Source organism: Bubalus kerabau, chromosome 15 (genome assembly GCF_029407905.1).
Source record: "Bubalus kerabau isolate K-KA32 ecotype Philippines breed swamp buffalo chromosome 15, PCC_UOA_SB_1v2, whole genome shotgun sequence".
In the NCBI taxonomy this organism is placed as follows: Eukaryota; Metazoa; Chordata; class Mammalia; order Artiodactyla; family Bovidae; genus Bubalus; species Bubalus kerabau.
In genome coordinates this window covers 45,258,044-45,270,624 of record NC_073638.1, presented here as the reverse complement: position 1 = coordinate 45,270,624, position 12,581 = coordinate 45,258,044, and the positions used below count along the sequence as shown (strand labels likewise).

The 12,581-nt window shown below is 44.5% G+C and overlaps 1 protein-coding gene across 4 annotated transcripts in view; it reads left to right on the top strand.

Moving 5' to 3' along the window:
* The window catches only part of SYT9 (synaptotagmin 9), a 399,619-nt gene that overhangs the window by 381,179 nt on the left and 5,859 nt on the right, over positions 1 to 12,581 (top strand). The window contains exon 7 of one of the 4 annotated variants that reach the window (XM_055548772.1): positions 8,688 to 9,409. The exons of 2 other annotated variants lie outside the window; for them this stretch is intronic. In XM_055548772.1, coding sequence (XP_055404747.1) covers positions 8,688 to 8,693 — 6 coding nt within the window. In that variant the 3' untranslated portion in view covers positions 8,694 to 9,409. Of the gene's footprint in view, positions 1 to 3,933; positions 4,521 to 8,687; positions 9,410 to 12,581 lie in introns of those variants that run through there. One more of the 4 variants, XM_055548767.1, reaches the window with a different exon arrangement.

Here is a 12,581-nt window from a genome sequence, read left to right as displayed (position 1 = left end):
AGTCGTGTTCGACTCTTTGTGACCCCATGGACTGTAGCCCACCAGGCTCCTCTGTGCATGGGATTCTCCAGATAAAAATACTGGAGTGGGTCGCCATGTCCTCCTCCAGGGGTTCTTCCCATCCACGCCCCTGTCCCCTGCCTAAATCATCTGCTTCAGTGTTACCATAATTTTCAAAACCGGTCTCATGTGCAGTGAACAGTATGTAGTAAAACCGATTAACTGAAAGCCCCCTTTAAAAGAAACCCAAAAACTAATAGAATACTCTTTTTCATTTTAGAAGTCATGTTATATTCTATGGGGTTTTTCCCACAAATGTGTTTTTCAGTGTTATATTCTAATAAGGCTAAACTTTGTAGCTACAAAGATTCGATTCCTTCAGATTGGAACATGATGTTCCCTATTTATGTTAGTAGGAAGAGCTCTGAAGTGAAAACTTAGGGTCTTTCTTACACAGTGTTTCTTCTCTCTTCTTCTGGCAGAACCCCATTTTTCTTGAGGACCTACCCACTTCCCTCTGTCCTTGTGGTTTGGGTAGACCTGGCCTCACCCTCCGCTCCATGCTCCCTGTGTGCCTGGACTGTGTCCACCCAGCAAATCAGGAGCTGGTTCAGGGCAGCCCCGTGACCCAGTTAAGGGCCGGGAGTTTGGCTGGAACTGTCAGGAGGAGTCACGTCTTTCCACTGGACCCAGCTGTGAGGTTGCCAGTGTGGAGCAGTCAGCGGCAGCCTTGCTATCACAGTAGCTGAACCTAGCCCAGAGTGGAGCCAATCAAAGGAAAGCAGAGTTGAGTGGTGGGGAAAGTGCTCGTGAGTCCCGAGGACACTGCCTGAACCTCTGGAGGGACGGAGAGGCTGGCAGACAGACTGAGGGACGGGAGCAGCACTGCTCACTTCACCTCGCATCTCCTCACCCAGCACGCCCCAGCTTGGGAGTTGGGGGTCGAGGGGACCGAAGCCACATGAGGAGGGGAGGAGAGAAGCACGAGTGGGCGACAGGGAAGAAAGGCTCGGAGAGCAGTGCACGGTGGGTAGCTGACAGGGCACTGGTGCGGGACTTGCACCAGGGACAGGTTGCCAGGCTGGCAGGGGCAGGCAGGGTGGTGGGACCTCCAGAGTCAGGCACGCAGAAGTCCTAGCACAGGACTGGAACCATGAAGTGAGAAGTTAGGACACAGAGGGCACTGGGACCTGCAGGTGACGAGCACTGCCCAGCTGCAGACTGCAGGAGTAGTAACTCTCAGCCCCACCTCGTGCAGGGCATGGCTTCACCCCCTGACACGGCAGCTTCTGGCTCAGGCTGTGGGGAGCCTCGTGGGCTTCAGGCAGGTTGGGGTATGGCAGGACATGGATACCTAGAACCTCCTCCTTTAGTTGAAGTTCTGTTTAGATAATAGAAAACAAATGGAACTAGTTTGGGACTTTTTGTAAGAGTTGAGGGAAGTTTCTTGGAATTCGAGGGTGGGGATGTATCTATGTTCCAGGAAGGACTGGGGCTGAAACTGGAAACTTTAGGAAAACCAGATGTTTGTTTATTTTTTGCCTTGATTCTGCTCTCTCCTTTCATCATCTACTACATTCGTCTCTCCCCACCCCCACCCCACACATTCACATCCCTCTGTCTTTTCTCTTCCGTACTCTTTTACATTTTCCCATTGAAGGCTCTCTCATTGCCCATCTTGACTTGGGTGCCCAGTCTTGGTCCAGATAGCTGACAGTGGGGTTGGGTGGAAGGGGATGAAGAGAGAGCTGTCTTACTTTCAGTGTCTCGGCAGCGTGGAGGGGAGGTGATGGGGGTGGTGGTGGCTGGGTGAGCTGGGAACACACTCCAGGCTATGTTCCTCTAACTGCCGGGGACTGGCCTTTGGTGTATCTACCATCAGTCCCCACCGTAGTCTTCAGCTGTCCTGATGTCTGCACTCAGCATTTATTCAGTCCATGTTCACTGAGTACCTGCCACCTGCTCTTCCACACTCGGGGAACCAGTGTTCAAGCAACAGGCAAAATGCCTGGCACCATGGAGCTTGCGTTCTGGCGGAGGAGACAGATTCCGTAAAAATAAACAGAAAATGAGTCTCAATGAGATGGGGGATGGAAACACAACAAACATGATAGGAGCGGGTGGGAGCCGGCTTTATGTGGGGAGGTGGGGAGATGACACTGGACAGAGACCCAGAATGAGAAGTGGACAGCAGAGCAAAGACTTGGAAAGAGCTGTGGGTGGGATGCAGAGTCCCAGGGAGTCAGGGGCTGCCCCTGAGTCTGGTGTCCCACCCTTACCCTCATCAGGAGCCCCGGGGAGAGGAGCTGAGTTCAGCCTCCTCATCCAGTCCCCTCTGCTTGCTCCTCCTCTGACAGGCCAGGTGCTCCTAACAAAGCCAGGTGACCACAGCATCCCCACAGGTAACACCAATCCCCACTTCATGCAGCACCAGCCACCGTTTCCCTGGCCTTGCTACATTCTAGATCACTTTTGTCCCTTATCACTGTATTTCCATCCCCTTGATGAAAGACCAGGGTCCTCAGATCCTGTCTGATCTGAGCCTCTGCCCTTCCTGCCTGCCCTAAGTTGACTTCGTGTCCTCTCTTGGCTCAACCAACCCCTAAACAATGCTTGTCTGCGTGTCTCATGCGTCTCACTGTGCTCACCCTTTCTCCTCCCAGCTGCGCCTGGGTTTCTCTGCTGCCCGTCTTTGGAGGTCTTGGAAATGCTGCTTCCAGCCCCCAGCTTCTCTCTGTCCTGCTTTCCCCAAGTGTGGACATAGCACTGCCTCAGTTCTCCCAAAACACAGCTGGAGCCAGGCTAGAGTGTTGAATGAAGCTTTCCTAAGGGTTGGGGAGTGACTGCAGAGACAAAAACAGCTCATGGGAAACTGAAAGTTCTATAACCTGAGAAAGAAGCATCCACCTAATACTGTCTCTGCCAATAGGAAGCTGCGTGGAAGGAGCATACTTTGCGTCATTGTGCCGAATAATCCTGCCTCTCCTGACCCCAGCTTCTCAGGCTAACAACATAGGATCTGGGCTCTACCTTTAATAACTAAGTCCCCACAGGAGCTTCTTCCCCAGGGCTGTGCAGACTGCCCTTTAGGCGGTACCTTCACCAGGGAGCTGGGCTGAGGAGAGCTAGGAAGGTGAAGTCACCTCTCTCTCCGCTCCACTGACAAGTGGTGGGTGTGCCTGGTGGGATTCCTGTGTCTTAATTCACACAAAGCCTCAAGCACAAATCTGACATGTTGCTCTCATACTTAAAATCCTTCAGTTACTCCGCTTTGTCCTGAACAAGAAAGTTCTTTATCTTGACATTCAAGGTCCTCTGTGACTCCTCCTCCTGTTATGTTGAGGCTGGGCCCAATTATCAGTGGTCCACATCATGCTTTTTTATTCACTCCATGGCCCTTGCTCCTGCTTTCCCTTCTTTTTGTGTGTGTGCTGTCCTTTCCACCCCTTTTTGCCTGGCTGGATCCAGCTTATCTTTTAAGCATCTTATCACTTGTCATTTTCTTCAGGAAGCACTCTGAAGATCCTCCCACTATGAGTTAAATGTCTCTGGTCTGAGTTCTCCTGGTCCCCTGTGTTCACCCCGTACTTAGCATTTGATGACACTTGATGTTATCTGTGTACGAGTCACCTGCAGCACATCCAATTGCTCTCTGAGGATAGAGACTGTTATTCATCATTATGTAACCAGTACCTGGCAAAACGCCTGGCACAAAGTCAGTGTCAAATAATTTCTTGTTGGATAGAATTCCAGTTTCTTCTATCTTACAACTTGGAAAATGATTGCTGATTTGTTAGAAAGACTCTGGATGTCATGTTTTCAAACATACAGGCATATGGTTCTATTAATGTATACAAGTAACCCAGTGCTGGCTCTGAAAGCTGAAGAAGCTCCCTTTTTTTGAGGACTAAATGAGCTCTACCTTCCTTCCAGCACCCAGTTCTCCAAGTGAAAGACGGCAGCCATAGAGCTATTCAGTGCAGTCAAGTTCTCAGTCATCGTCTCAGGTGATATTTGTGGCAAAACAAAAGAACAGTCAGTTCTCACAAAGATCTCTGCAAAAGAATCGCCTGAGTTTAAAAGTACAATGGAAGATCCGTGATTGTTTCCTCCAGGAAGCTCAGAATCCTTCACGCTTGTGCTCACCATGCTGGCTGCTTGTCTCAACAACCTTTCAAGATTCTCCTTGCATTCCTGCATCATTTGTTATATTGTGGCATTCTGTCCAAGTAATGGTCAGTCCAGTTGCCTTTAAAACAATCACTTTGAGAGGGGAGTGGGGGACTCAGTCATTTACTTATTCATCAGTGAATATGAATTGAGTGCCATACTACTCTGAGTATCCATCTGTGAGAAAGAAATAGACAAAAACTTTTGTCCTCTTAAAGCTTATATTTTAGTAAGAGGAACAAAAAAGAAACATTGTAAGTGAACATTGTATTGGAGGTAATAAGTACTGTGAAAAATATAAGAAAGCAAGGAGAATCAGAAATGTGGTAGTGATTTTTTTTAATTAAAATTTTTTTTTAATTTTTAAAAAGTTAAAAAAAAATTTTTTTTTAATTTGGCTGCACTGGGTCTTAATTGCTGCACACAGTATCTAGTTCCCTGACCAGGAATTGAACCTGAGCCCCCTACATTGAGAGCTCAGAGTCTTAACCACTGGATCACCAGGGAATTCCCAGTGGTGACTTTTTGTTGTTGTTGGTTGGTTAGTTGGTTGTGTGTTTTAAAAGAAGGTTTATTTTAATATAGGTAATGGTAGGCCTTGAGGAGCATTGAAACATTTGAGCAAACACTTGAAAGAGATTAGGGAGCAAGCCATGTAGAAATACAGGCTGAGGAACAGCCAACACTGAGGCCTGTAGGAAGCCTGTACAAGGAGTGAGGTAAGCAGTGTGGGAGACTAACGGGGCTGAGAGGGAGCGCAATAGAAATGAGATCAGAAAGGTACACGGGGTGGGTGGGGCCCAGTTGCACAGAACCTAGTGATCTTAATAAGAACTTTGATTCCCACTCTGAGGTGAATGGAAAAGCCATTGCAACATTTTGAAGAGAGATGTGACATGATCTGGGCTTACAACCATTCCCTCTGGTTCTGTGTGTTTGGAATAGGCTATATCGGGGCAAGAGTGAAAGTGGGGAGAACCTTTAGGAGTCTGCCACTACGATCTAGATGGAAGCAGTAGAGGCTTGGGCCGGTGTAGAAGCAATGGTAGAGTTGAGAAGTGGTTACATTCTGGATAGATTTTGGAAGGAGACCTAACAGGACTTCCTGATGTAGGGTGTGACAGAAGTGAAGGGATGGGGTGACAGAAGTGAAGGGGTGGACTTGCCACAAGTGAGCTGAGGAAGGCCACGGGGTGGGGCGCCTATGTAGGGCACTCTGGAGTTGGACTTAACTACATTTGACTTAACTACATCTACTGGATGCATCTACAGGGAGATATCACATGGCAGTTAGAGACAGAAATCTAGAATTTCAGAAGTAGGTCCAGATGTAAATGGAGAAGAGAAGAAGCCCAAGGACTAAAAATTGGGACATTCCAACACTTAAAGGTAGGGGAAAGAAGAGAAATCAAGGAAACTAGTATCAGTTCAGTTCAGTTCAGTCACTCAGTCGTGTCCGACTCTTTGCGACCCCATGAATCGAAGCACGCCAGGCCTCCCTGTCCATCACCAACTCCTGGAGTTCACTCAGACTCACATCCATCGAGTTGGTAATGCCATCCAGCCATCTCATCCTCTGTCGTCCCCTTTTCCTTCTGCCCCCAATCCCTCCCAGCATCATAGTCTTTTCCAGTGAGTCAACCCTTCACATGAGGTGGCCAAAGTACTGGAGTTTCAGCTTCAGCATCATTCCTTCCAAAGAAATCCCAGGGCTGATCTCCTTCAGAATGGACTGGTTGGATCTCCTTGCAGTCCAAGGGACTCTCAAGAGTCTTCTCCAACACCACAGTTCAAAAGCATCAATTCTTCGGCGCTCAGCCTTCTTCACAGTCCACCTCTCACATCCATACATGACCACTGGAAAAACCATAGGCTTGACTAGACACACCTTAGTTGGCAAAGTAATGTCTCTGCTTTTGAATATTCTATCTAGGTTGGACATAACTTTCCTTCCAAGGAGTAAGCGTCTTTTAATTTCATGGTTGCAGTCACCATCTGCAGTGATTTTGGAGCCAAAAAAAATAAAGTCTGACACCGTTTCCACTGTTTCCCCATCTATTTCCCATGAAGTGATGGGACCGGATGCCATGATCTTCGTTTTCTGAATGTTGAGCTTTAAGCCAACTTTTTCACTCTCCTCTTTCACTTTCATCAAGAGGCTTTTTAACTCAGACTGCCATAACAAAATACCACAGACTGGGAGGCTAAAACAACAGAAGCTTATTTTCTCACGGATCTGGAGGCTAGAAGTTAGAGATCAGCATGATTGCATTCTGGTGAAAGCTTTTTCTAGATCGCAGATGACAGCCTTCTCACTGTGTCCTCACATGGTGGGTGGACAGAAGCAGGGAGAGAGCAGGAGAGAGGTTCTCTGGTGATTCATCTTATAAGGGCACTAATCCCATCATGAGGGCCCCACCCTCATGACCTCATCTGACCCTGATTACCTGCTCTGACCACATCTGCGGCTTGATAGACATGAGTTTGAGCAAGGTCCATGAGTTGGTGAATGACAGGGAAGCCTGGCATGCTGCAGTCCATGGGGCCACAAGAGTCAGACACACTGTCTGCTGAACTGAACTGAAGCAGTTTAGTTGGAAACACTTGGTAAGGCACTTATTCAACATCTGTGTACCTCAGTTTCCTCATCTATGAAATGAGAATAATAACAGGACCCACCTCAGAGAACTGGTGAGGAGTTAAATGGATTAATACATGTAATATGCTTAGAACAGTACATACTAAATCCTGCATAGTGTTAACTATTATAATGGTTATGAATCTAATCATTTAGTTATGAAACTAAAATGCTCAGTTTTACTTATTCTTTGCTTAATTCTCAATTAGCTCATTAATTTGACAGATTAAATTTCCCTAGAGTTCTAAAGCCAATTTCACACTTAATCAAATTATCTTAAATATTTCAAATTAAAGGGAAAAAAACCTATAAATCTAGCAAAAAAAAAAAAAAACTACTCTTCTAATATTTAAGTACTGTTTAAACAATGATTGACTATTTTCCCTTAAACATTTCAAACTAAGGTCACAAGTTGTTATGTCAAACATTTCAAATATCTAACACAGTAGGTGTTAAACCAAATTGTTCTCAAGGAATATTAACTCTTATAATGCTAATAAATAAAGTCTTATACATTTAGCTTAAATTACTTTGAGCATTTCAGCATCTTAAACTCAGGACTTCCCTGGCAGCTCAGTGGTAAAACATCCACCTGCCAATACAGGAGACGTGAGTTCAGTCCGTGATCCAGGAAGATCCCAAATGCCGCTTAGCAACTAAGCCCATGCACCACAACTATTGAGCCACTGCCCTAGAGCCTGGAAGCTGCAACTGCTGAGTCTACCCATCTAGAAAGGAGCTCCCACCTCGGGCAACTAGAGAAGAGCCTGTGCAGCAACAGAGAAGCAGCAAAGTCAATATTAAATAAATGAAATCTTTGAAAAATCAAATTCATAAATTTAGTATATTGGATTTTCCTAAACATTGGAATATTATTGAGTATAAATTTAGCAAGTTAAGTTCTCCTAAATATGTGCACTAAAATCATAAATCTGGTAAATTTCTACTATACCATTTCATTAACCATTGACCTTAAAAGCATAAACAAAGCAAAATTGTGCCATTACACTCAAATAAATATAACATACACAAATGCATCAATTCATCATTTGTAATTCTTGTTTGTTACATCTTTCTGGCATTACAAAGTTACTATTCCTAATGACAGGAATAGAATTATCTCTTCAAGTCCTCTACAGTGACTGAGATTACCCGAGATCTGAGTTCCAAATTACAAAGATAGGATACCTGTGCCAGGACCTGGGATGGGCACGGTTGCCTCCCAGGGAGGTTTCACCACAGCTGTTCATTAACATGGGCAGTATGTTCTCATGATTGGTTTCTCCTAGCTGCATTGCCAGCAAGAGACTTCTTAGGCTTTCTTTATTTATTGCTGTGCTGGGTCTTTGTTAGCATGCACAGGCTTCTCACTGTGGTGGTGTCTCGTGTTGCAGAGCACAGGCTCTAGGCTCTCAGGCTTTAGTAGTTACAGCAGTAGTTGGAACACATGGGCATGGGATCCTCTAGGCAACAATACTAGAATGGGTTTCCAGTCCCTTCTCCAGGGGATCTTCCCAACCCAGGAATTGAACCTGGATCTCTGGCATTGCAGGCAGATTCTTTACTGTTTGAGCCACAGAGAAGCCTGCCTTGAAAGGTGGATTCTTAACCACTGGACCATCAGGGAAATCCTCATCCTCAAGACTTTTGAAGTGGAATTTTATTGCTCAATCTAGTGTGTCACATAGATCCTAAGACCCTTTCAACATTAACCCTCACCCAAGTTTTTATCATAACTTTTTTTCTTCCTTCTCTGATTTGAGTAGATGGAGCTACCACTGCACACACATGCACACACACATACACAGGCATGTACCACTTAGCAGTTACAAATGAGCTTCTTGATGAGACTTCATTTACTTTCCCTTTTCTTTCGCAGCCTTAGTTCTCAAGTCATCTACTGACAACTGAGAGCTCTTCAAGAGAAGGGTGTGTATTGGTCATCTTTGTGTTTCGAGTGCCTGGTGCTCAGTAAATGCTTGTGGGACAAATTAAGAATAAATGTACTGAATGTAAACTTGGAGTAACCAACCCCAAAAGTCCTCTTCATCAACTGAAATAAGTTTTTCCTTGCAGCAGTTCCCTAACTTGCCCCTTCATCTGAAAAGCCATGACAACAGTCTTCTTATCTTTTGAACAACGCCACACTTATAGCCCTTGCTTCTTTTTTCCGATGAATCCCTCTTAGTAACAGCCTGTATGTCACACATGTCACCATTCACTGCCTTCCCTTCAAGGCTGACTTGACAGTGGATCGTAACACTTCCCTACGAACTCTGGACTGTTCAGAATTCCTTTCTGAACAGAGATTCCTTTTTAGAAGGGCACCATAATGGAGTTGGCATTCAAGGTGTCATAATTTGCTGTCCTGGGCAGAGGACCTAAGAGCACACATTTGGATCCATACACGTATGATGGCAGATCCTGGCTCTGCCATTTACAACCTTTGTTGTTGTTTGGCTTTTCTCAGACTCAGTTACCTTTGTAAGAAAAAAAAAAGGCAATTTAACATCTATCACAGAGGGTCAAGGCAAGGACTGAATGAGATAAGGTTTACAAATCTCTTAGGGCAAAGCAGGGTGCTTGAATGCTCAATAAATAGTAATTAATACCCAAATGGATGCTTCCGTTTTTTGTCTTTTGCCCCAGTCACCTGGCTGGGTTTGATCCCTGGGTTGGGAAGATCCCCTGGAGAAGGAAATGGCAACCCACTCCAATATTCTTGCCTGGAGAATTCCATGGGCAGAGGAGCCTGGTAGGCTCCAGTCCACGGAGTTGCAAAGTGTTGGACACGACTGAGCAACTAACACGCATACACACACACCTGGCTGGAAATGCAGTTACCTTCACACTTTCTTTAACATGCTGATTCTTCAAGAGGCAAAGGAAAGTGAAGACAGCCCTCCTTGGGGAAATTGAAAAGGGAAGACTCAGATTTTAAGCAGGCAGGGGATGGTGTTTCTTCATATATTTGCAGAGCTGTGTTAAGTAATAAATAGTAAGTGAAATCCCAAGATTTTTATGCTTTTTAAATTTTAAAATACAAGTTTAACAGTTTTAAGTACAATAAGATTGAATCATGTAATGAGTCACTTCAATTTTCAACAGGCTTCCTATTTCAAAGCCCTTAGATACTTCCTGTAATCAAAACCCATTTTCCAATTCACAGGCAGGTATTATCTAATGATCCACTCAATCTTTTCATGTTCTTAATTTGGGGTCAGTCTCAATGGCCTGACTCACATCAGCTGTCATTTTTGTGATCGAAATGTCACTTCACATTACAGTTTTCATCGGGACAGTTCTCATCTTTGGTTTCAATTCAATTTCATTCAAATCAAATCCATATGTCTCGGGACAATTGAATTTGCTTAAAATCCCCTCTGTTCAGATAAGACTGTAACCACCACTTCCTGTTGATGCTACTGAAGTTCCTAATCCCTTCTAAACGCCTGGTACTGCCTGATAACAAGGACCCTGCTTTTCTTCTGCCCCCTGGTCCTGACACCGGCACTGAAACCAGCCGCACAGCCTCATGGCCACCAGAGCTCGAACCGCCACACCGCTGTCTCTGGTCTGCATGCCACAGTCTCCACCAGCCCATCCCACCACCACCCCTGCTGGGTCAGTGCTCCTCTAAACTGTAGAAAAATCTTTCCTCATACCTCATTTATTAGAAATCTTGGCTAAGTAACCACTTATTAGGTTATAAATGTTTAGAAAAGTATTATTTGCTTTTTGGGTTTTTTTGTTTGTTTGTTTGACATTGGTTGAGTTTTTCAAGTCTTCCACAGGACAGACAAAAGGGACTGAGCCACAGCACAATCCACCCATGGCATACTCAAAATTTTATATTTAATCAGTCAGTTTCTGAGCAGATTGTGTTAAAAATATTCAACTGTAATGATTATTTCATGTATTTGTCTATTTTTCATTTGTTCTCTTTTTGAAGAAAAAATGCTAAGATTCCTGGTAGAAGTGACCATACCCCTCCACCAAATGTGTTGAAACTTCTTTATCCCTTCGTCTTGTGGGCTGGCAGACTTGATCTTGTGGGCTGGCACTCTGGGGACTTAGTGGCACTGTTCAGAGTAGGGAAACAAGGATGCTGAGATCAGGCAGGATCAGGACCCAGAAAACTCGCCCAGCTGAAGAAGGGGTAGACCAGTAGGGCCCTCCACAGTATTCCCAGGGGCTGAGCTTGAGTCACATAACAAAATTCACCAAGTGACCAAAGCCCAGCTAAAGAGGTCAGTTTGGAGCTGTGCTGTGATTTGGCCATTGGCAGCATGGCCTCTGCTGGTAGTATTCCTGGGTATGGGGACTGGTAAAAAAAATGGGCTGAGGTCATAGCCCAGCCCTCTATACAGGCCTTAGGTAACAAACCAGATGCAAAAGTAGTCCAAGAGGCTGAATGTTTAGAAAGAGCTCTACCCAAAGCAGTCTGAAGGGACTCTGCAGATGAAGAAATGAAAGTAAGGTCATAATGGGGAAGGATGGGATCGAGAGCTGAAGAGACAAGTGAGATACATATGCAGGCCACTGGCCAGGGGAATCCAGAGAAATGGAATAAGAAGGTGGGAAGCTGTAAGGAATACAACACCTGCTGCATGCTACTATCTTGGACTAGGGTTTCTTAAAGTTGCCCCATCTGGCTAGGTTCGGAGGGTCTAGAAAACCAAGACGGAAGCTCAGATGTATAGATTGAACTTATACAGTGCACTTAGAAATGATGCAATTGCTAAAGCTTCCACTTTTTATTTAATTTCATTTTAAAAGATTTTTCATTTGTGTAGTTGATTTACAATGTTGTGTTTTTTGGTGTATAGTAAAGTGATTCAGTTTATATATATTCTTCATATTCTTTTCCCTTACAGTTTATTGTTGGATATTAACGTAGTTCCCTGTGCTATATAGTAGGGCCTTATTCTTCTCTATTTTATGTACAGTAGTTTGTATCTGCAAATCCCAAACTCCTAATTTATCCCTCTCTAACCCCCTTTCCTTTGTTTCTATGTCTGTGAGTCTGTTTCTGTTTTGTAGATCAATTCATTTGTGTCATTTTGGATTCTACATATAAGTGATATCTTGTATTTATCTTTGTGAACATTCACTTAGTATGATAATCTCTGAGTCCTCTATGTTGCTGAAAATGGCATTATTTCAATCTTTTTTTTTTTGGTCAAGTTGTATTCCTGTGTGTGTATCACATCTTCTTTATCCATTCATCTGTTGATGGACATTTATGTTCCTTCTATGTCTTGGGTATTGTAAATACTGTGAAGCTTAAACTGTAGTTAGAAGTCTTGGGATCAAATTCCAGCTCCGATAACATGACTTTGGGAAAATTAATCTCTCTACATCCCTGTATCCTTCAGTAAAGCACTTCAGATGGGTCTTTTAAGGGTTTGTAAAGTTCATATCACTATAGTTAATCAAAAACTGAAGGCATGTGGCCGCCCTGTCTAATAGCAGCACACTAATTCCAGACCACATGGCATTCATTGGTGGGCCTGAGCCTGCTGATGGCTTGCCTTCCTGATAAGAAAGGATTCAGGAACTGGCAAGCTGCCCTGCAGGTATGAGTCTCACAGCTGACAAAAGGGCTTTTGGGAACCAGCACCTAATGTGGATGGTGGGTTGGGAAGTAGAGCCAATTGGAGGGTGCTCCAGAGTATCTGGGAACTTTTGTTGTATTTGAATCACAATATAGGGGAAATATCCATTCACATTTTCCTCCTTATCCAGAGAATAATATCCTTTCCCAGGGGTA